At 39.9% G+C, this 24,764-nt stretch overlaps 1 protein-coding gene and 1 long non-coding RNA gene across 4 annotated transcripts in view; one reads left to right on the forward strand and one right to left on the reverse strand.

The window, feature by feature from the left end:
• Positions 1 to 2,717: 2,717 nt before the first annotated feature.
• LOC135968129 (uncharacterized) lies at positions 2,718 to 5,803 on the reverse strand. The gene is made up of 2 exons (XR_010582643.2): positions 4,733 to 5,803; positions 2,718 to 3,216 (listed from the first exon to the last, which is right to left on the reverse strand). It is a non-coding gene; the product is annotated as an uncharacterized lncRNA (long non-coding RNA).
• Positions 5,804 to 6,009: 206 nt separating this feature from the next.
• The window catches only part of DNAJC3 (DnaJ heat shock protein family (Hsp40) member C3), a 108,148-nt gene continuing 89,393 nt past the window's right edge, over positions 6,010 to 24,764 (forward strand). For all 3 annotated transcript variants that reach the window (XM_074021287.1, XM_005586110.4, XM_074021288.1), the window contains exon 1: positions 6,010 to 6,198. Coding sequence is in view for 1 of the 3 variants with exons in the window: in XM_005586110.4 (XP_005586167.1) it covers positions 6,117 to 6,198 (82 nt within the window). In the remaining 2 variants the exon portion in view is untranslated. The remainder of the gene's footprint in view (positions 6,199 to 24,764) is intronic.

A 24,764-nucleotide genomic window follows, 5' to 3' on the forward strand; every position in this document is an offset into this window, starting at 1 on the left:
ATTCAGGCCCCAAGGGCCCTTTAATCAGCAGGTGATGAATCCTTCCAGGACTGGGTACTTCCCTTCAAGATAGTGGGTTCCCCTCTGGCCCAGGGTATGTCTAGATATGTTGTTGTCTGGGAGCTAGGGCCTGAAATGGGGGCCTCACGACCCTGCCCAGTGCCCTATCCTATTGTGGCTGAGCTGGTATCCAAGTTGCAAAACAAGTTTTTTCTCCTCTCTCTCCTTTCCTGAAGTGGAAAATGCATGTGGTGATGTGTATTCTGGAGCTGCTAGCTGTACTGCCTGAAGTTGGGGGAGGGGTGATACAAGCACACTGCCTTGGCCACCCTGGCTAGTGTCTCACTAGGTCACATGGCCCCCAAGTCCATTGGCTCTAAGCCCAGCACAGCATGAGGACTTGCCTAGGAGTTGCAGTGCTTGTGGCCTAAGTTACCTTTCAAGTTTATTTTAAACCTTAGAGCTCTTTAGCCCACGGTGGTGAGGTTTGCCAAAACTCAAGTTCTGACTGCTGGAATGGACGATTCCCCTCTGGCTAAAGTTGATCTAAATGCTCCCAGCACTAAATTCCAATGCAAAGGCCCATAATTACTGTCCTTTCCTCTTGCACAAATGTACAAATTCTCTCTCAGTGCCACATAGTCACTGCCAGGGGATAGGGGAGGGGTGATGTTGGTAATTCAAGACTGCCTCTCCTACTCTCTTCAACGCCTCTGTCAGCAATATGCAGTTAAAACCAGGTACTGTGATTGCTCGCCTGACTTTTGGTTCTTATGAAGGTGCTTTTTTTGTGTAAACAGTTGTCAAAGCTGGTGTTCCTGTGGGGATGGAGATCGGTGGAGGCTTCTATTTGGCTATCTTTCTCTGTCTTCCTCATGTTATTTTCAAAATCCATTTTGATTATCTCTCATTTAATTATTGTGTTTATAACATTTATATTTAATACAATTGTATTTACATGTTTGGATTCAGATGTGAGAATCTGGAAAATAATAAGTCCTTATATTTGTGTTATTACAAAAATTTTATAAGATCAAACCTATTTTAAGACGTCATTATGTCACTTAATTTAGAAATTAAGAAATCTTAAATTTTGAAGAGTTTACCCAATGTATATAAAATATATTGTATTGGTTAATTCCTTATAAAATCAGAAAATATATAGCTGCCTTTAAATTAGTATTAACACATTCCAGTGATCAAAGATTCATCTGTTTATCAGAAACAGTACATGAACCTTTTAAATTATAATTTTTACACTTTGTAGTCCAGAATTGTAATGTTAAAGACTCTTTAAATCATACTTCAAAACTTTTAGCTCATAAGTAACACAAGCTATTATTTAAATGAACTCACATTTTAAAAATAAAAAGTACAGTGAACAGCATTTTTCTTTTATTTTGCTAGATTGTTTGGACTAGAATATAACTAGAATGTATATGTAACAACAGATATTTGAAAAAATCAAATAACCTACAATTTCCAAAGTGAGAGAAAAAGAGAAGAACATCAAAAAGAGGAGAAAAGAGCTGGCTTAGGCAACTATTATCTCTGTAAAGGGCTAATTCTCTTTCTTCTGCAAGGAGAGGAGATAAAATTTGATGCAGAAAAACTCATTTGGACACAAATACACAAAAGAGAGTCACCACAGTTGATTTAAAAATACTCAGGCCCTTCACAATATTTTAAATAAACTTCTATCGCTGAAATAATTTTCAAGTAAGGGCATAAGGATAGTACAGGGAGGTCCCAAATACCCCTTACTTATTTTTCCCTATTGTTAGCATCTTGCATAACCATGGTACATCTGTTAAAACTAAGAAAGTAATAATGGTACATTACTATTAAACTTGAGACTATCCATATCTCAGTTTTTCCACTACTGTCTATTTTCTATTCCAGGATCCAGTTTAATACAGCACACTGCATTCAGTCATCAGTTAAGTTTCCTTAGTTTCCTCTGGTCTGTTACAGTATTTCAATCTTTCCTTGTTTCCCATGACATTGATAATTTTGAGGAATACTGATCAGGTGTTTTATAGAATGTCCTTTAATTTTAGTTTGATTTTTTTTTTTCATGTTTAGACTAGATTGGATTATAGGTTTTCAGAATACCACACACGTGAATTGCCCTTCTCATCACAGTATATTGGGAGTATATGCTATCAACATGACTTGATGATATTAACTTTGACCACCTGGCCAAGATAGTGTTTCCAGGTTTCTGTACTATGAAGTTACTCTCCTCCTCCCTTTCCACACTCTGTTCTTTGGAAGTTTTAGTCACTAAGTCCAGCCCACACTTAAGGAAGGTGGGAAAATGAGCCCCACCTGGTGAAGGGGGAAGTATTGTGTTAAGCTGAATAATGGTCCTCCAAATATATCTACATTCTAATCTCCTGTCATTGTTCTATAGCAAAAGTCAGTTTTTGCAGATGTGATTGAGGAACTTGAGTAGGAAGAATATCCTGGATTATCTCAGTGGGCACAATATAATTAATTACAAGGATCCTTATAAGACGGAGGCAAGAAGGTAAAAAATGACAGAAGGTGATGTGAATACAGAAGCGGAGATTGTAGTCATGTGGCCAGAAGCCAAGAAACAACATAAAAGAGGGTGGAAAGCAGAGAAGACAAGATGTGATTTAAAGGCCAAATTTTTATGAAAGTACCAAAATTTGATCAGAATCCCAAAATTCTTGAAAATAAACCATAAATTTGACATATGAGGGTCATATTTTATTCTTCAGATTGGCAAAAACTGAAAATCAATTATATCTAGTGATGGTGAGTAGGCAGGAACATAAACAGCTGATAGTAATAGAAATTACTTCTTTAGGGAAAAATAATCTGACAATGCATCTTAAAAGTTTAAACACATTCTTTGAATAAGCAATTTCAATTTTAAAAATCTTTTTTTTTTTTTTTTGATAAAGTCTCACTCTGTTGCTCAGTCTGGAGTGCAGTGACGTGATCTTAGCTCACTGCAACCTCAAATTCCTGGGTTGAAGCAATCCTCTGCCTCAGTCGGAGTAGTTAGGGCAACAGGCATGAGCCACCACACCTGGCTAGTTTTAAATTTTTTTGCAGAGACAGGATCTTGCTGTGTTGCTCAGGCTGGTCGCGAACTCCTGGCCTCAAATAATCCTCCCATCCTGGCTTCCCAAAGCGCTAGGATTACAGGTGTGAGCCACTGCGCCCAGTCTAGAATTGTTTCTTAGAAATAAAAGCACAAGTTTGTAAAAATAAACGTGGAAGGATGTATATGGTGGCATTAACTTAATGCTGACTTTTTTTTTTTTTTAATTTGGCACAAAAAGGTGCTTATAAGTGCTCTACTTGTTTCTGAACATTTATTTCTCCTCATAGTTAATTCCTAAGCAAATCTTATCCACTTTACCTCCAAAATATGTTCTAGATCTGTTCACTCCTCTCTACCAACATTGTTTTTCCTAGTCAATAAACATAGACCAACCTAATAAAAATTGTGTAATACTCTTAATTTTGGATATATCATAAATATGCTACCATTTAAAAAATATTTTACTACTATAATTAACAAATAGTATGAATTACAGTAGAGATTTAATGTTTCTTTTTTTTTTTTTTTTTTTTTTGAGACGGAGTCTAGCTCTGTCGCCCAGACTGGAGTGCAGTGGCGCGATCTCGGCTCACTGCAAGCTCCGCCTCCCGGGTTCACGCCATTCTCCTGCCTCAGCCTCCGGAGTAGCTGGGACTACAGGCGCCCGCCACCACGCCCGGCTAATTTCTTTTTGTATTTTTAGTAGAGACGGGGTTTCACCGTGTTAGCCAGGATGGTCTCGATCTCCTGACCTCGTGATCCGCCCGCCTCGGCCTCCCAAAGTGCTGGGATTACAGGCTTGAGCCACCGCGCCCGGCCTTAATGTTTAATTTCAAAAAGACTCCATAAATTCTGACAAATGCAAACATATTTACAGTAACTTTTCTTACAATCACTGGATTACTTTGGTCTTTGGTTTTATTGGCAAGAGAGATTCGTGAAAACCATGACTAGATGAACATTGGAGGAAGCATTCCCAAGCATTATACACATAATTTTAGTTTTGCACATTTTTTGGTCTACTGTTACCTTCTATGTTATAAAATTAACTTTTTTTCAACGAATGCTTCGTAAAGCTTAGTTCTAATGTTACAGAATTCATAGTTATGTAATCTCAAAATCACTAACCATTGAAGACCCCTGCTACTTTTGCTTCCTATAACACAAAGTCTATCATCTCCTTGATAATTTCTAATTTCTATCCTTAGAACTTCTTCAGCTCTGCTACTTTTTCCTTAAGACCAAGGTCATAGGCAGCACATTGGTGATAACTCACAGTGTAGATATATTGCATTTTGTTTACAATTTTGTGTAAATAGTTGTTATTTTCTATGTTCAGCATCTTGCTGGCTGCCTTGGGTACAGTACCTCAATTGAATGTCTTCACCTGCATATTTGTGGACATTGAAATCATCTACCATTTTTCAGAGACACTACCTTGTGATATTAAAAAACACAAGCCAAAAAAAAAAAAAAAATCCCAAGGAATTTCTGAAGGAGCCTCTCTTAACTATTCCGCTGTTGTTAGAATAACTAACACTGGTATAACATTCTACAATTTATAAGAACATTTATCTGCTTCATGAAACCTCAAAACAAACCTTTGAGACTTTCAGGATCCTAACCACTTTACAGATGACGATAACTTACATAAAAGTTATGGGGTTTCCTGGATCTGAATCCTTTACTCTTCACATTATATTATTTTGCCTTCCCCAAAACTAATCAAGGACTCCGTTTTTTCTTTTTTCTTTCTCGAAACCATTTCCTCCATATTAGTTCTCTTCGGAATAGACGCCTTTTAAAAAGTCCTCGTTAGTATATCTTCAGGGAATCACAAATTCACTATGCTATTTATAATTCATGAGTTTCTCTATGGTAGCAAGGCAGCAAATACAGGTGAAGTAATAAGTATGCACTTGATATTATTTAACACACATACCCCGTGTAAAAATACTGCTGGTGTACAGTGTGTGTGTTGGTGACGCCGGAGGAAGTGGCCGTGAACAGGCTTAATGCCGCATTGAGTTACTTCAACCTCATCTTGCTCAGGTTCGTATCTCTCTTGAATTTCCCATGGTAAGCGCAAGATGCAGGATCCGTTCTCACAGTATTTTGCTTACCAGTTGACGTTGGCTGCATTCAGGAACGCCTCGCTCTCTTAAACCACAGTGCCTTCCTGGTCTCTTCTTCACAGGGTTTTCCACAATCGCTGTTTTTCCTGGGCACGCTGGTTTGCTGAAAGTCGGGGTGGCGGGGCCCAAGTTTCCAGGCCAATTACCTACCTGCCTTAGAACAATTACGCACTTGTCTCTGGTTGTCCCTGAAATGGTCTAATCATCAGATCGCCCTAATGAACGCCCAGCTTCTCCTGATCGTTTCTTGCTTACGGCTCAGTTCAGGCAGTATTTGTTCCGGGACTCTCAGCGGGAGGCGGTGTTTACCGGCTCACTTGAGACCTCAATTCCAGACGCCCCGGGACCGTGTTTGGCCTTCCCATTCGGACGCTGCGGCTGAGCTTTCCTCTCCTAACATCACGCTGGCGAACCTCGGAAGGATCAAATTGTCCCACTCGCCAACCTAGAGCGGCGGGACCGGCCCAAAAGGGCCTTTGCAGCCTGCGCATGCGGACTCGGCGACCGCCACAGACTCCCCGTCGGCTTCCCTCCGAGCGGCCGCGGCGGTTTGGAGCTTGCTGACAGCTCTGCGACCGGCAGACGCAGCCTCGTCTCGTGCTTCCACGTTATCCTATCAGAGACGGGGCGGGGCGGCGGCCTCCGCAGCCTATCAGCGCGAACCACGACCCCGGCGAGCCCGGGAGGAAAGCCGCCAGAAAGAAGGCGATTGGACGGCGGCGGCGCTCCGGGGCGTAGCGTGGCCCGGGCCCCGCCCACCGCTGCCTTCCTCTGCTGGGCTCCAGAGCCGCTGAGGCCTGAGCGAGAGCCGACCGGGGCGGGCGCAACTGCTGCCAGAGCGCCGGCGCGTGCTGGTGGGCCACACACTCTTCCTTCTCTTCACTTGCGAGCCCTCGGACATGGTGGCCCCCGGCTCCGTGACCAGCCGGCTGGGCTCGGTGTTCCCCTTCCTGCTAGTCCTGGTGGATCTGCAGTACGAAGGTGAGTCCTGCCCTGCCCCGGCCGGGAAGTGGGCTCCCGGACCAGGCCCCCCGCGCTTTCCCGTCTGCGCCCGGGCGCGTGTCCCGGGGCGGCTCGGGAGGTGGGGTGAGCGCTGGGGGAGCCCGCGGCCTGGCTTGGGCCTGAGCCCGCGCCCGGTTCCGGGTTTGCCTGGGGAAGAGTCGAGGGGACCGGAGGGCCGCGGGGCCGGGACAGCGGGTTTGGACTAAGGAAAGGGGCCGCAGGAGTCGGAGGAGGCGGAGTGCACCCCGTGGCGGGGAGCGGGGGCACGGGGCTGCGACTTCAGGACGTCCTGGGACGCGGAGACTTGGACAGTCTTTGGGTCCCGGCCTCGCTTGGGACCCTCGCTGGGCGCCTGGGGACACTGTCAGTCATTGGTGCTAGGAGGAGGCACTAAGGTGCCCAAAAGACTTCCTTCGCCCTGGCGTTCTTGGGTGGGGTAGAAGTGTCATGTCTGGCTGGGAGTTAGAGGGGACGGTGTTGACTATTTAAAAAGTGAGTAACCATCCGCATTAAGATGCACTGTCGTGTGGAGAAATTGTTAGTTTGGTGCAGGGAGGAGCCGCTGTTGGAATTCCACCTCCCGGACGGCCAGGCACTGAGTTTGTGGTTTTACAACTCCCAGCATGGTGCCATTCAACGTATAGCTGGCATTACTTTTCCAAGTTCGCTGTAAAAGGTTCCCTTAAAAAGATATGAGGGATTAAATTTCACTTCAGTCCTGCAGACTGGAATGTTGGCTACTCCAGAATAGCGAAAATAGAGGACTGTCCTATCTTAGATGGCAGCGGGGAGGAGTAAGAATTAAAGCTGATAGTGCCGATTTAACGAATGCTTCTGGCGCGGTTACTGTGCGAAATATTCGAGTGTAATGACACATCACATGCACTGATCTATTTTCATCCCCGTAAAAAGGGCTAGTTGTCAAGGAGGTCAAATTAAACCTTTTGAGTATTCCATTCAAAGGGAGCGAGGAACTAAAAGTTGGGAATTGTTTATAGTGAATTCTTCTGAAAGTTCTTAACCTTTTTTTTTTTTAAAGTAGTACTCCCCAGTTTTTAGGTCTCACCCACAGCAGTGGGTTTTGCTTTTGCTTCCCCCGGTAACCATATTTTTTGAACCCCAAATCAGAACACATAGTGTGGCAACACTGGGACAAAGAATTTGACAGTGAGGCTGCCGCCAGAAAATCTAAGGGGATTGGATTGTACCACTTTAATATGGGTCATATATTCTAGTTCTTTTGCATTTTCAAAAGCTTCATTCCTCCTGCCCCCGCACCTCCCACCCCTCATCTCTATTATTTATCTCCAGTTATCATTTATGATTTATTTTGGACACTTAAGAGAAAGTTGCCTATGTTCTGTTTAATGGTGATTTTTTTTTTTTAAGTTACAGAGGTGCACAATTTTGAATGATTGCTTTTCCCACTACTTTGTGAACCATCTTTTTAGAATTGCTGTTCTGTTTATGGGTCTGTAAGGACTCTTTAACTCTTCATTTCCCTCCTGTGGTATTTTCCATGAGAAAACCTTATTAGAGAGCTTTTCTGTGTAGGAGGCACTGGTGACATTTTTCAGAGGAGTGCCAGAGTGTCTTCTTTAGGACCATTGTCTTTGTAAAGTAGCGGGGACTTGGTACAGGTAACAGAAAAGAAAGGAAAGAAAGGAGCCTTTCTGTAAGCTATCTCTTATTTATGAAAGCGTGTGGTATTATTCCTGCTTCACAGACCAGGGAACTGAGGCTCCAAAGGTTTTACTAAAGTTCATTTTGTGTGCACGCTGGAGACAGAAGTAGTTGACAACATCATGTGAGTCCAAGCATTTTTAAGTGATGGCAGCTGAGGAAAAAACCCCAGCACTTTTTTGTAATTAACAGGAAGGTTATTTCCTGGGAGGTTTAATACAATGGTTCTCAAACTTGAGTGTGCATCAGAATCGCACATGGAGGGGTTTTAAAACAGAGTGCTGTACCCCACTTACAGAGCTTGATTCATTAGATCTTGATAGTACCTGAAATTGTGCTTTTCTATAAAGACGCCAGATGACCACACTTGAGTTACTGGTGTAATAAATTATATAGAGGAGTTAAATTAGGGGTCTGCTATGTATTTGACACTGGATTTGGTGATGGGGATATAAAGGTAAGAACTCTGTCTTGAATTAGCAAACTGTTAGCCCCTGTTTTCCCAAATAAATTCTGTCTGGATTCACTAATCTCATAGTTCTCTGGGAGGCAAATGGTGCTACTGCTAGGCCTGAGGCTTAATAAAATTGTGTTGTATTAAGGATTTTTGTTAAATAGGTAGATTTTAGCTGCTCTTGTCACACAAAAAATAATTATGTGAGATGATAGATATATTAATCTGCTTCACTCTTGTTAATCTGCTTCACTATTGTAACCATTTTATCTGTGTGTGTCTCATACTATGTTGTAAACATCGAATATACACAATACAATTCACTTTTAAAAAAAGAAATGGAGAATGGTTATGAGAGAAGTGAATGTGGAACTAAGAGTGGCACAGGATGGAGAAGAGATGACCTAGTTTTTTCTGATTTTGAAATATTTGTCTGTTTTCTTCTAGATTTTTCTGTTAGTTGTCATCCAGAGACAGAAAGTATATATCATGAATTGAAAGTTTGAGTCTTTTAGCACCCTTCCTTCTCAAAGGCCTTTGAAAGAGTGAAGTCAAAAGCACTAGATGAAGTCGAATTTTTGGAATAGAAAGAAAACTTAGGTAGTATCTGCTTTAGTAGTCTCATATTACAGATAAGTTATTTCATTTCTTTGCTAATGGTTTGTCCTGTTGGTGACTTTGAGTAGCAACACAGCCTGGGAACCAAACCTTTTTTCTGTTATCATAGTTTTATCTCTTTTTCTTCCTTAACATGCTATCTGGACCCAATTTTTCTTTATTTCACTGAGCTGATTAAACCATGTATTTTGACCATAGGGAAAAGAATAGTTGAAAATCTATACATATAAAATATTGTGATAATTTTTATTTGAACATAACCTTTTAGAGGTATATTTTCTTTTCTAGGATTTTCTTGACATTATCTAAATAGGGAAAGAATAAAGTAGCAAAAATGAGAGACTTTAAGTAATTTATATAAATTAAGTATCATAAAAGGTGGTCACATATTTTCTAGAATTATTTTAAATTCTTTAATAAGAAAGGCTATAGGTAGCAGTAGTATCAAAGTTCCAGCTCTCTTGACTAGTTAGTATTTGCTGAGAGACTGTCTGGAAATGCATTGATTTTTATTCTGTGGGGCAGGGGCAGTTGTTCTGGGAGGGAATGCGCTGTATTAATTAGGTTTTATTTTTCCATATGAAGTTAATTAATTGTTATTAAGTTTAATTTCTACTGCTGTAGTCTCTTTTGATTAATGTCCTACAGTTAATCTTTGTTTATATGGAAATATCATGGGAACCCATTCACCTGCTCTTCAGAACTCAAATGTTTCAACCATAGATTTATTTTTCTTTCCATATCTTTAGAAAGCTACTTAAAAAAATTAAATCTGATGAGTTTGTATCATTTGGAGCTCTGGAATATGGAGAAGATTCATTTAATCAGTCAGCAAAGGCTTTTACTAACTATATTACTCTTTGGTAAGGTATATATACATAGCATAAAACTCATGGCTTTTGCTCTTGAGTTTACAGACCACTTGGGGTTTAAGACATGCATTTGTGAAGTATTCATGTCTTCTTTTTCTCCTTTCTCACTTTAGACTGAGTGGTCCATTATTGTAGTTAGTGCACTGCAAATGCCCATTTATTTTCTGGCCCCTGTAATCTTCTGTTTTACTTACCTGCCAAAACCCAACACTGGTTGAATTCAACTTAGCCAACTCTTTTTATACCTTATAGGTAAACACAGATGGAGGAAAATGGAGACACCTTGGCTGATTAGTCTCATTTATCTTTATTTTTATTTTCAATTTTTTTTTTGAGACAGGATCTTGCCCTGTCACCCAGGCTGAAATGCAGTGGCATGATCCTAGCTTAATGTAGGCTTGACCTCCTGGGCTCAAGCAGTCCTCCCACCTCAGCCTCCTGAATAGCTGGGACCACAGGTATGCATGACCACATCCCTTACTAAGTTTTTTAAGGTTTTGGTAGGGACAGGGTCTTCTATGTTTGCCCAGGCTGGTCTTGAACTCCTGGGCTCAAGCAATCCTCATGGCTTGGCCTCCCAGTGTTGAGATTACAGGCACGAGCCTGTGTGCCTGGCCCTGATTAGTCTCATTTTAAAGAAACAATCTCAGTTGCAAATGCACGTTAAATACTGCTAACACTCTTACAATTCTTTACTATGTCTATTCTTAAAAATCAGTATTTCAAACATTTTCCTCCCTCCTTAAGCCTCTAATTTAAACTCTCCTTTCCTCTCTCCTCTACCTCATTCTTTTAGACCTTGTCTTTATTGAGAAAATGAAAGCCATCACAAGGCAAGTTCTTCTTTCTACCTCAAAATTCAGTAGCTTATCTACATTTGTACCTATTCTGCTACTTTTTCTCATATTAAATAACATACATTGAATGTCTCTATTCCCAGATAAATCTAATCTGTGTAATTGCACCCTGGATTCCATTTCCTGTCACCTTCTGAAAATGTTGCTCCTACAGTTGTATCTTTGCGCTGCTATAACAAAATACCACAGACTGAGTAATTTATAAAAATATTTCGATCTGAATTTTGGAGGGAACGTTCAAACAATAGTAGATGCTGAACTTCCTGCTCTATCTTTGTTTGGCTAGATTCCACTGTCTTCTGTGTTTCTGCTACAAGACTTCTTTTAGACTCTCCCCCACCTTGCTAGAGTCTTGGCTTAGCCTTCTGTTCTTTTTTAAAAAAGAATCTTAGGGCTTTCCTCATTCCTCACATTCTAAGTGCTCCAACCTGAATAACCATCTCTGTCTCTGGGATTGCTATCTGGTCTGGGTCTGCCACCGCCTTTGCTTGAACTTTAGTAATCTTTGACTATGAGTTCTTGCCTCCTTTAGTCTGGTTCTTCCAGTCTTCATTGTAACTCACATCATACCTTTAACCCCCCACCTTTAAGTTAAAAAAAATCCTTATTTTCTGCTCTCCAAAATATAAGGTATTCTAATACTAATTTCAGTGAAAGACATAGTTGACTACTCTACCTTTTTCCCTGCCCTTGCTGCTTATTTTGCTAACTTAGGATCACTGCTTGTCTAAGGAGAAACCTATTGTCTCATGCTGATTAGGAAATGGAATGATGTTTGGTTGTCTTACCTCTCTGAAAATAATGTTTCCAGACCATGCAGCAAAGGAATAAAAATTACCTGTGGCTCAAAAGAGAGTTGATTGCAAAAACAGCCAATAATTTGCAAATAATTTGATTTTTCAGATATGTGTCTTTATGAATCATTGATCATATGTTTGATTTGATAATTGTTATGTATTTTAGATTTTATTCTGATGAATTATAATACATTTAAATGAAAAGGCAAATAGTTAAATTCACTCAACAAATATTGCATACACACTATGTGTGGGATACTGAATTAGGTGATACAAAGAAGAAAAGACAGTTCCTCCTCTCATACTTGCTTTTGATGAGTTTTGTGGGGTTGGGACTCCAAGAAGCAGGCAAATTGTGAAAAGCAATGTATAGAGACAGTGACATTGCAAAGTGAAGTCATGTACCTGTGAGTGTGGAAATGCAAAATATAACAGGAAGATTGAAGGAGCTTTTTTCCTCTCTCTCAAAACAATACTGTGTGAGGGATGGTTTCACAAAGGAGTCAGCATTTGAGGGCAGAATCTTTTTTTTTTAAACTTTATTTTAGATTCAAGATATACATGTGTAGGTTACATGGGTAAATTGTGTAATGGTGGAGTGATATGGTTTAGACCTGTGCCCCACCCAAATCTCATGTTCAGTTGTAATCCCCAGTGTTGGATCTGGGGCCTGATGGGAAGTGATTGGATCATGGAGGTGGTTTCTAATGGTTTAGCACCATCCCCCGGAGCTGTTATTGTGATAGAATTCTCAAAGGATCTGGTTGTTTAAAAGTGTGTAGTATCTCCCCCTGCCTCTTCCTCTGGCTCTGGCCATGTAAAGATGTGCCTACTTCTCCTTTACCTTCTGCCATGATTGTAAGTTTCCTGAGGCTTCCTCAGCCATGTTTCATGTACAGCCTATAGAACCGTCAACCAATTAAACCTCTTTTGTTTTTAAATTACCCAGTTCTGGCCACGCCAGTAATCCCAGCACTTTCGAAGGCCGAGGCGGGTGGATCACGAGGTCAGGAGTTCAAGATCAGCCTGGCCAAAATGGTGAAACCCCATCTCTACTAAAAATACAAAAAAAAAAAAAAAAAATTAGCCAGATGTGGTGGTGGGCACCTGTAATCCCAGCTACTCGGGAGGCTGAGGCAGATAATTGCTTAAACCCAGGAGGCGGAGGATGCAGTGAGCTGAGATTGCGCCACTACACTCAAGCCTAGGTGACAGAACGAAACTCCATCTCAAAAAAAAAAAAAAAAAAAAAAATTACCCAGTTCCAGGTATTTCTTCATAGCAATGTAAGAATGGACTAATACAGAAAATTGGTGGTACTGGGAGTGGGGCATTGCTATAAAGATACCTGAAAATGTAGAAGGAAGCAACTTTGGAATGGGCTAATGGGCAGAGATTGGGACAGTTTGGAGGACTCAGAAGAAGACAGGAAGAGGAGGGAAAGTTTGAAACCAACTAGAGACTTGTTGAATGGTTGTGACCACAATGCTGATAGTGATATAGATGGTGAAGTCCAGGCTGAGCAGGGCTCAGAATGTCCGCAGAGGAGTAACTTATTGGGAACTGGAGTAAAGGCCACTCTTGCTATGCTTTAGCAAAGAGACTGGTGGGGTGGCATTGTACCCCTGGTCTATGGATCTGTGGAACTTTGAACTTGAGAGAGATGATTTAGGGTATCTGGTGGAAGAAATTTCTAAGCAGCAAAGTGTTCAAGATGTGACTTGACTGCCTCTAGCAACCAGTGCTCATATTCATGAGCAAAGAAATGATGTAAAATTGGAACTTATATTTAAAAGGGAAACAGACCATAAGGGTTGGAAAATTTTCAGCCTGACCATGTGGTAGAAAAGAAAAACCCATTTTCAGGGGAGTAATTCAAGCAGACTGCATAAATTTGCATAAGTAAAGAGGAGCCAAGTGCTGATAGCCAAGACAATGGGAAAAAGGGCCCCAAGGCATCTCAGCAACCTTTAAGTCAGCTCCCTTGTCATAGGCCCAGAGACCTATGTTTCCTGGGTGATTCGCAGGACCCTGCCACCCTGCGCAGCCTTAGGACACTGCTGCCTGCATCCTAGTTACTCCAGCTCCAGCCATGGCTGAAAGGGGCCCAGATACAGTTCAGGCCTTTAGAGGGTGCCAGCCCAAACCCTTGGCAGATTCCACATGGTGTTAAGCCTGCAGGTGCTGAATGCAAGAGTTGAGGCTTTGGAGCCTCAGCCTAGATTTCAGATGTATGGAAAAGCCTGAATGTTCAGGCAGAAGGCTGCTGCAGGGGCAGAGCCCTCATGGAAAAATCTCTACTAGGGCATTGCAGAGGGGCAATGTGGGGTTGGAACCCCCACACAGAGTCTCCACTGGGGCATTGCCTAGTGGAGCTGTGAGAATGACCACCATCTTTCAGACCCCAGAATGGTAGATCCACCAACAGCTTGCACCATGCACCTGGAAAAGCTGCAGCCACTCAACACCAGCCCTTGACAGCAGCTGCGCAGGCTGAGCCCTGCAAAGTCACGATAGTGGCACTGCCCAAGGCCTTGGGAGCTCACCCATTGTTGCAGTATGCCCTGGATGTGAGACATGGAGTCAAAGGAGATTATTTTTGAGCTTTAAGATTTAATAACTGCCCTGCTGGGTTTTAGCACGTGCATGGGGCCCGTAACCTTTTTCTTTTGGCTGGTTTTACCCTTTTGGAAAGGGACTGTTTACCCAATGCCTATAGTCCCATTGTATCTTGGATGTAATTAACTTGTTTTTGATTTTATAGGCTCACAAGTGGAAGGAACTTGGCTTGTCCCAGATGAGACTTTGGACTTTTGAGTTAATGCTGGAATGAGTTAAGACTTTGAGGGCTGTTGAGAAGGGATCATTATATTCTGCAATGTGAGAACATGAGATTTTGGAGGGGCTGGGGCAGAATGATATGGTCTGAATCTGTGCCCCACCCTACTCTTATGTTGAATTGTAATCCCTAATGTTGGAGGTGGGGCCTGGTGGTAGGTATTTGGATCATGGGGGTAGTTTCTAATGGTTTAGCTCTATCTCCCTATTGCTCTTCTCATAATAGAGTTCTCATGATATCTGGTTGTTTAAAAGTATCTAGCACTTTCCCTCTGTCTCTCTTCCTCCTGCTCTGGCATGCCAAGAGGTGCCTGCTTCTCCTTCCTCTGTGATTGTGAGTGTCCTGAGGCCTCCCCAGCCATGGTTCCCATACAGCCTGCAGAACTGTGAGCCAATTAAACTTCTTTCCTTTATAAATTATCCAGTTTCAGGTATTTCTTTATAGCAATGTGAGAATGGACTACATGGGGTGTGGGCTTCTAGTGTACCTGTTACCCTAGTAATGAACATTGTACCCAGTGGGTAATTTTTTAACCCTCACTCTCTTCCATCTTCTCTTTTGGAATCCCTAGTAACTTATTTACATTTTTATGTCCATGTGTACCCATTGTTTAGATCCCACTTGTAATTGTGAACACATGGTATTTCATTTTCTGTTTCTGAGTTATTTCACTTAGACTGATGGCCTCCAGTTCCATCTATGTTGCTGCAAAGGACATCATTTTCTTTTTTATGGTTACGTAGTATTCCATGTTGCCCATATGCCACATTTTCTTTATCCAGTCAATCGTCGATGGACACTTAGATTGATTCCATGACTTTGCCATTGTGAATAGTGCTGTGATAAACATATGAGTGCAGGTGCCTTTTCTTTAAGGATTTGGTTTCCTTTGGGGAGATACCCAGTAGTGGGATTGTTGGGTCAAATGGTAGTTCTGTTTTGTTTTTGTTTTTGTTTTTAGAAATCTCCATATTGTTTTCCATAGTGGTTGAACTAATTTACATTGCTGCCACCCGTATATAAGTGTTACAATTTCTTCACCTCCGTACCAACATCTATTTTTTTTGTTGAACTTTTTAGTAATAACCACTCAGACTGGTGTAAGATGACTGATATTTCATTGTGGTTTTAATTTGTAGTTCTCTGATAATTAGCGATGTTGAACATTTTTTCATGTTTGTTGGCTGCTTGTATGTCTTCTTTTGAGAAATGTCTCTTAATGTCCTTTGCCCACTTTTTTTTGAGACAGAGTCTTGCTCTGTCACCCAGGCTGGAGTGCAGTGGTGTGATCTCGGCTCACTGCAAGCTCTGCCTCCCAGGTTCACACTATTCTCTTGCCTCAGCCTCCCGAGCAGCTGGGACTACAGGCGCCCACTACTATGCCTGGCTAATTTTTTGTATTTTTAGTTGAGACAGGATTTCACTGTGCTAGCCAGGATGGTCTCGATCTCCCGACCTCATGAACGGCCGCCTTGGCCTCCCAAAGTGCTGGGATTACAAGCATGAGCCACCGCACCTGGCCCTTTGCCCACTTTTTAATGGGGTTATTTGTTTTCTTCTTGTTGAGTTGTTTGAGTGTCTTGTAGATTCTGGATATTAGTCCTTTGTCAGAGACATAATTTGCAAATGTTTTCTCTCATTCTGTAGTTTGTCTCTTTGCCCCGTTGATAATCTTTTGATGTGCAGAAGCTTTTTAGTTAAGTCCCATTTGTTTATTTTTGGTTTTGTTGCATTTGTGTTTGGGGTCTTCATCATAAATTGTTTGCCTAGGCCAATGTCCAGAATGTTTAATCTGTCTTGAGGTAGTTTTTGTATATGCTGGGAGATAGAGATCCAGTTTCTCCTGCATATGGCTAGCCAATTTTCCCAGCACCATTTATTGAATTAGGGTGTCATTTCCCTGTTGTTTATTTTTGTCAGCTTTGTCAAAGATCAATCAGTTGGATGTAGGTATGCGGTTTTATTTCTGGGTTCTCTATTGTAGTCCATTGTTCTGTGTGCCTATTTTTGTACCAGTACCATGCCATTTTAGTTACTACAGCTTTGTAGTATAATTTGAAGTCAAGTAATATGATGCCTCTGGATTTATTCTTTTTGGTTAGGATTACTTTGGCTATTCATGCTGTTTTTTGGTGCTGTATGAACTTTAGAATTGTTTTTCCTAATTCTCTGAAAAATGACGTTGGTGATTTGATAGGAATTGTGTTGAATCTACAGATTACTATGGGCAGTATGGTTATTTTAATGATAGTCTCTAAATTCATGAGCATGGGATGTTTTTCTGTTTATGCCATATATGATTTGTTTCTTAAGTGTTTTGTAGTTCTCATGGAGATTGTTCACCTCCTTGGTCAATGTATTCCTAAGTATTTTTTTTTTTTTGCTTATGGCTATCGTAAATGGGATTGAATTCTTGATGTGGTTTTCGGCTCAATGTCGTTGGTGTATAGAAATGCTACAGATTTTTATACGATGGTTTCGTATACTGAGACTTTACTGAAGTTGTTTATCAGGTCTTGGAGTCGTTTAGTAGAATCTTGAGGGTTTTCTAGGTAAAAAAATAATATTTGTGAAGAGACATAATTTGACCTTCTCTTCTCCCATTTGAGTGTCTTTTATTTCTTTTTCTTGCCTAACAACTTTAGCCAGGACTTCCAGTACTATGTTGAATTGGAATAGTAAGAGTGAACATCATTGTCCTGTTCCAGTTCTTAGGGTGAATGCTTTCAGCTTTTCCCCATTCAGTGTATTGGCTGTGGGTTTGTCATATGTGGCCTTTATTATGTTGAGGAATGTTTCCTCTATGCCTAGTTAATCTAGTTAACAGTCAATCAATTTTGCTCATGGATTTGGAGAATATAATATCATTAAAATGACAATACTACCTAAAGCAATCCACATACCACCCAAAGCATACTGTCTTGGTTATTATAGCCTTATAGTGTGAAGTTGGGTAATGTGATGCCTCCAGCTTAGTTCTTTTTGCTAAGGATTGCTTTGGCTATTTAGGTTCTTTTTTGGTTTTATATGAATTTTAGAATATTTTTAATTCTGTGAAAAATGACATTGGTAGTTTGGTAGGAATAGTGTTGAATCTGTAGATTGCTTTGGGCAGTATGGCCATTTTAATGATATTGATTCTTCCAACCCATGAGCATGGAATGTTTTCCCATTTGCTTGTGTCATGTATGACTACATTGAGCAATGTTTAATAGTTCTCCCTTTAGCGATGTTTCACCTCCTTGGTTAGCTGTATTCCTAGGTATGTTACTTTTTGTGTGTGGCTATTAAAAATGGGATTGTGTTATTGATTTGGTTCTCAGCTTGAATATTGTCAGTATATATAAATGTTACTGCTGCTTGTACATTAATTTTGTATGCTGAAACTTTACTGAAGTTTCTTATCAGTTCCAGAAGCCTTTTGGTGGAGTCTTTAGGGTTTTTTAGATGTAGAATCATATAATCACTGAAGAGAGGTATTTGACTTCCTATTTAGATGCCTCTTATTTCTTTCTCTTGCCTGATTGCTCTGGTTAAGACTTCCAGTACCGTGGCAAATAGGAGTGGTGAGAATGGGCATCCTTGTCTTGTTCCAGTTTTCAAGGGAAATGCTTTCAGCTGCTGCCTATTTAGTATGGTGCTGGCTGTGGGTTTGTTATAGATGGCTTTTTTTTCAGCATACCTTATTATTTTCAGGTATGCTTCTTCAATGTCTAGTTTCTTGAGGAATTTTTATACAGGGGTGTTGGATTTCATAGACTGCTTTTTCTACAGTTTTTTTTTTTTTTTCTGAGGCAGTCTTATACTCTCCCCCAGGCTGGAGTGCAGTGGCTCTATCTCGGCTCACTGCAACCTATGCCTCCCACTTCAGGTGATTCTTGTGCCTCAGCCTCCTGAGTAGCTGGGGTTACAGGCATGCACCACCATGCCTGACTAATTTTTTGTAGAGACGGGGTTTTGCCATGTTGGCTGGGGTGGTCTTGAACTCCTGGCCTCAAGTGATCCTCCCGCCTCAGCCTCCCAAAGTGCTGGGATTACAGGTGTGAGCCACTGTGCTCACCCTTTCTGTATCTATTAAGATGATCATTTGGGTTTTGTTTTTAATTGTGTTTATGTGGTGGACCACATATGTTTGCATATTTTGAACCATGCTTGCATCCCAGAGACAAAGCTCACTTGATTATGATGGGTTTGTGTGTGCGTGTGTGTGTGTGTGTGCTTTTGGATTTAGTTTGCTAGTATTTTGTTGCATATGTTTACTTCTATTTTCATCAAGGATATTGGTCTGTGGTTTCCTTTTTTCGGTTGTCTTGCCTCATTTTGGTATCAGGTTGATACTGGTTTCATAGAATGAGTTAGGGAGGAATCCTTCCTCTTTGATTTTTTTTTTTTTTTTTTTTTTGAATACTTTCAGTAAGATTGGTAACCAGCTCTTCTTTGTATGACTGGTAAAATTTGGCTGTAAATATGCCCTGGACTTTTTGTTTTTTTGTTTTTCCTGGAAGATTTTGTTAGGACTAATTTGATTTTATTGCTCATTATTGGTCTATTCAGGATTTCTATTTCTTCTTGGTTAAATCTTGGGAGGTTGTATGTTTCTGGGAATTTATCCATTTCCTGTAAGTTTTCTAGTTTGCTTAAAGATGTTCATAGTAGTCTCTGATGATCTTTTGTATTTCCGTGGTATCAGTTGTCATCTTTCTCATTTCTGGTTGTGCTTATTTGAATCTTCTCTTTTTTTCTTGGTGAGTCTAGCTAGTGGTCTATCAATTTTGTTTATCCTTTCAAAGAAGTTTTTGTTTTGTTGATGTTTTTAATCTTTTTATTTTTTTTATTTTTATTTTTTGGTCACCATCTCATTTAGTTCATTTCTGATCTTTTTATTTCTTTTCTCCCAGCTAGTTTTGGGTTTGTGTTATTCTTATTTTTCTGGTTCCTTGAGGTGTGGTGTGTGGTTATTCATTTGAGATCTTTCTGTCTTTTTGATGTAGGCATTTAATGCTGTAAACTTGCTTCTTAGCACAGCTTTTGTTGTATCCCAGAGGTTTTGGTATGCTATGTTTCTGTTTTCATTTGTTTCAAAAATTATTTTGATTTCTGCTTTAATTTCATTGCTCGCGCAAAAGTAATTCAGGTGGTTTAGTTTTCATGTACTTGTGTTGTTTTCAGAGTTCCTTTTGGTATCGAATTCTAATTTTATTCCATTGTGGTTGAAGAAAATACCTGATATGATTTTGACTTTTTTTGAGTTTATTGAAACTTTTCATGGCCAAGCATATGGTTGATTTTAAGAGTGTTCCACACACAGATGAGAAAAATGTATATTTTGCGATTGTTGGATAGAGTGTTCTGTAAATGTCTACTAGGTCCGTTTGGTTTAGAGTTTAGTCTAAGTCTGGAGTTGCGTTGTTCACTTTCTGCCTTGATAGTCTGTCTTGTGTTGTCAGTGGGGGGTTGAAGTCTCTTTATTATTGTGTGGCTGTTGATCTGTTTTCTTAGGTCTAGTAGGAGTAGTTTTATGAATCTTGGTGTTCCAGGGTTGAGTGTGTATATATTTAGCATAGTTAAATCTCCTTGTTGTATTGAACCTTTTATTATTATATAAATAATAATAACCCCAGGGCCCAACCCCAGTCTCAGCCCTACTCTGCTCTAGCACTGTAGTTGTAGCAGGAGTTTTTCTGCTCATCTGCTTCTACCCCCTAATAGAAAATAGTGTATTAATCCAAACCTTTACACTATGTTTAGGGGCTATTACCACCTTATTTACAGCAATCTGTGTTCTAACACAACATGATATCAAAAAAATGATAACACTCTCCACCTCAACTAGACCTTATAATATTCACAATTGGCATTAATCAACCACACCTAGCATTCCTACACATCTGCACCCATACCTTTTTTAAAGCTATATTATTTATGTGTTCAGGATCCATCATCCACAACCTCACCGATGAACAAGATATTTAAAAAAGAGGAGGACATTTAAGACCTTACCCCTTACCTCTTCCTCCCTTATTATTGGCAGCTTAGCACTTACAGGTACTAAGGTACTTAGTACACTTACAGGTACTAATAGGCTTTTACTCTGAATACCTTGTTATCGAAACTGCAAACATGTCATATATCAACACGTGAGCCCTTTCTATTACTCTTATTGCCACCTCCTTAGCAGCTGTCTGTAGTATCAGAATTATTTTCTTCGCTCTAATAGGGCAACCCCACTTCACGACTCTAATTATTATTAATGAAAGTAATCCCTTCCTAACTAATTCAATTAAATACCTGATAATAGGCAGTATCTTCACTGGATTTCTCATCACCATTAGTGTTATCCCTACCTCTTCCCCCCAAACAACAATACCACCTCTGTGTGTGTGTGTGTGTGTGTGTGTGTGTGTGTGTGTGTGTGTGTGCTGTTGGATTTAGTTTGCTAGTATTTTGTCGCATATGTTTACTTCTATTTTCATCAGGGATATTGACCTGTGGTTTCCTTTTTTTGGTTGTCTTGCCTTAAGTTTTTTGGTTGTCTTGCCTGTAAGTTACACTTACAGCCCTAAGTGTAACTACCCTAGGGATTTTGCTAGGAGTGGAGCTCAGTCTTATAACTAATAATCTTAAGCTAAAATATCCATTACAGACATTCAACTTCTCCAGTATACTAGGATTTTACTCAACCACAGTCCGTCGTACAACCCCTCGCTCAAGCCTACTTACAAGCCAAAATCTGGCTTCACTTCTACTAGACCTAGTTTGATTAGAAAAGTCCATACCAAAGATAATTTCACAGACCCACATTACAGCCTCCATAACCATATCCACTCAAAAAGGCCTAATTAAATTTTATTTCTGTTCCTTTTTATCCCCTCCTTTCTAACTCTACTCTTAAATCTAATCTATTACCCCAAGTAATTTCAATTACAACATAATCACCAACAAACAATGCTCAACCAGCAACCACCACCAATCAATACCCATAATTATATAAAGCACCTGCACCCACAGAATCCTCATGAATCAACCCTGGCCCCTCACCCTCAAAAATTATTCAACTTCCTACACTACTAAAATTAATTGTAATCACCACCCCATCATATTCAACCATTCATCAAATCAACACCAATTATATTAATAACTCTAATAATAAAGTTCATCAAATATCAATACCTGATCCTTATGTCTCAGGGTATTCCTCAGTAGCTATCGCTGCAGTATAACCAAAACCAACCATCATCCCACCTAAATAAATTAAAAAGACTGTTAACCCTATAAAAGCCCCACCATAATTCAACACAATACCACAACCCACAGCACCACTAGTAATTAACCCTAAACTTCCATAAATAGGAGAAAGTTTTGAAGACAAACCTACAAATCCTATAACCAAAATAATACCTAATAAGAATAAAGCATATGTCATTCCCACATGGCTTGTAACCATGACTAATGATATGAAAAATCATCGTTGTACTTCAACTGTAAGAACACTAATGATCAATTTATGTAAAATACACCCACTAATTAGAATTATAAATTATTCGTTTATTGATCTCCCCACACCATCCAACATCTCTACGTGATGAAATTTCGGCACACTTCTTGGCGCCTGCTTAATTCTCCAGACCATCACAGGATTATTTCTGGCCATACACTACACACCAGACACCTTAACTGCTTTCTCTTCGGTTGCCCATATCAACCGAGATGTAAACCATGGCAGAATAGTCCACTATTTTCACACTAACGGCGCTTCAATATTCTTCATTTACCTCTTCCTGCACATTGGCCAAGGTTTATATTACAGGTCATTCATGCTCCTAGAAACCTGAACTATTGGTATTATCCTCCTACGCACAACTGTAGCAACAGCGTTTATAGGCTACGTACTCCCCTGAGGCCAAATATAGTTCTGAGGTGCTACAGTAATTCCAAATCTGTTATCAGCCATTCTGTATATTGGAATGGACCTTGTTCAATGAATCTGAGGTGGGTTCTCAGTTGATAAAGCCACCCTTACACGACTTTTCACCTTCCATTTTATCCTACCCTTCATCATTATAGCCATAGCAATTCTCCACCTTTTATTCTTGCATGAAACAGGATCCAATAACCCTTCAGAAATTTCATCAGATTCCAACAAAATCACCTTCCACCCTTACTATACAACCAAAGATATCCTAGGTCTAATTTTCCTCCTCTTCCTTCTAATAACTCTAGTATTATTTTCACCTGACCTCCCGAGAGATCCAGACAATTACACTTTAGCCAACCCTCTCAGTATCCTACCCCACATTAAGCCAGAATGATACTTTTTGTTTGCATATACAATCTAACGATCCATCCCTAATAAACTAGGAGGTGTACTGACCCTTCTATTCTCTATTCTCATTCTAGCAGTTATTCTTGTACTACATACATTCAAACAACAAAGCATAATATTCTGCCCATTAAGTCAATGCCTGTTCTGAATTTTAGTGGCCGACCTGCTTACACTCACGTGAATCAGAGGATAGCCAGTCGAACATCCTTTTGTTACCATTGGACAGACAGCGTCTATTATGTAATTCCCCATTATCGTTGCCCTTATACCACTCACTGCCCTAATTTAAAATAAGCTACTTAAATGAAACTGCCCTTGTAGTATATAACTCAATACTCTGGTCTTGTAAACTAGAAATGGAGAGTCTCTCTCCAGGACAACTCGGAGAAAAAGCATTCCCACTTCACCATCAACACCCAAAGCTGAAGTTGTAATTAAACTATTCTCTGTATTCTTTTCGGCACACATTTTAACTAATATGTCAGTATTGACTGCCAATACTAATATATTAGTACTCCTGTATACTTTGTGCATTACTGTTAATCCCCATGAATAATATATAATGCTATAAATGCTTGATTGTACATAGTACATACACACATAACCTTTTATTAAAGATCAATTCCACATGTATATAATCATGTACTAACAATCCCCTAATCAACTATCACACATTCAGACATTATACTCACATGATAAAACTTGATCCACGAATATCGACCACTATTGGAAACCCTTGATATTACGTAGTGCATACCTTCATTCACTGACATAGTGCATTTCAGTCAAGATTAACCTTGCCAACATGGATATCCCCTACCAAGCTTTGGTCTCTTAATCTACCAGCCTCCGAGAAATCATCATCCCTCTTGGGCGTGTTACTGTCCTCGCTCTGGGCCCTTAACACTTGGGGGTGAGTATACTGAAACTATACTTGGCATCTAGTTCTTACCTTAGGGCCATGAAACTAAGATCGCCCACACATTTCCCTTAAATAAGACATCTCGATGGACTAGTGAACTACCACCCTATTAACCAGTCACGGGAGTACTGTCATGCATTTGGTATTTTTAACTTTTGGAGATGCTATCACTTACCATTGTGGAAGGCCTTCTTTGCCTTTTTTAAATTTTATTTTAAATTGTTGTTGGTTTAAAGTCTGTTTTATCTGATATAAGAATGTTTGCTTCAGCTTGCTTTTCCCCCCATTTGTGTGATACATCTTTTGTCACCCCTTTGAGTCTATAGGTGTCTTTAGCCATTAGGCAAGGCTCATGTAGGCCGCAGATGGTTGTGTCTTTTTTTATCCAGTTTGCCGCTGCATCTGTTAGGTGGAGCATTTAGGCCATTTACCTGCAAGGTTAATATTGATATGTGAAAGTTTGTTCCTGTCTTAGTGTTGTTAGCTAGTTGCCTTGGAGTCACAATTGTGTAATAGCTTTATAGGATCTGTGAGCTTTGTATTTACATGTGCTTTTATCATGGCAAATATCCTTTTGTTTCCACATTTAGAACTCTTTTGCACTTTTCTTATAGGTCTAGTCTAGTGGTGATGAATTCCTTTAGTGTTTGCTTGTCTGTAAAAGACTTTGTTTCTCTTTCATTTATGAAGCTTAGTTTGGCGGGATATAAAATTCTTGGTTAGAGTTTTTGTTTGTTTGTTTTCGGAGTCTAAAACGTGGCCCCAGACTCTTCTGGCATGTAAGGTTTCTGCTGAGAATTTCACTCTTAATCTGATGGGATTCCCTTTGTAAATGATTTGACACTTCTGTCTAACTGCTTTTAAGATTTGCTGATAGTCTGATGACTATATTCCTTGGTTATGTTCGTCTTGTATGGTATCTTCCAGGTGCCCTGTGAATTCCTTATATCTGGTTGTCTACATCTCTAGCAATATTAGGGGATTTTTCCTGTTTTATTTCCTCAAATATGTTTTTTAAAATTTCTTACTTTTTCTTCTTCTGCTTCAGAATGCCTGTAAGTTGTAGGTTTGGTTGTTTTACATAATCCCGTATTTCTCAAAGGCTTTGTCTGATTTTAAAAATTTTTTTGAAATTTTAAAACAAATTCTTTTTTTTGTCTGACTGAGTAATTTAAAAGAC

This window comes from Macaca fascicularis, chromosome 17 (genome assembly GCF_037993035.2).
Source record: "Macaca fascicularis isolate 582-1 chromosome 17, T2T-MFA8v1.1".
Taxonomy (NCBI): domain Eukaryota; kingdom Metazoa; phylum Chordata; class Mammalia; order Primates; family Cercopithecidae; genus Macaca; species Macaca fascicularis.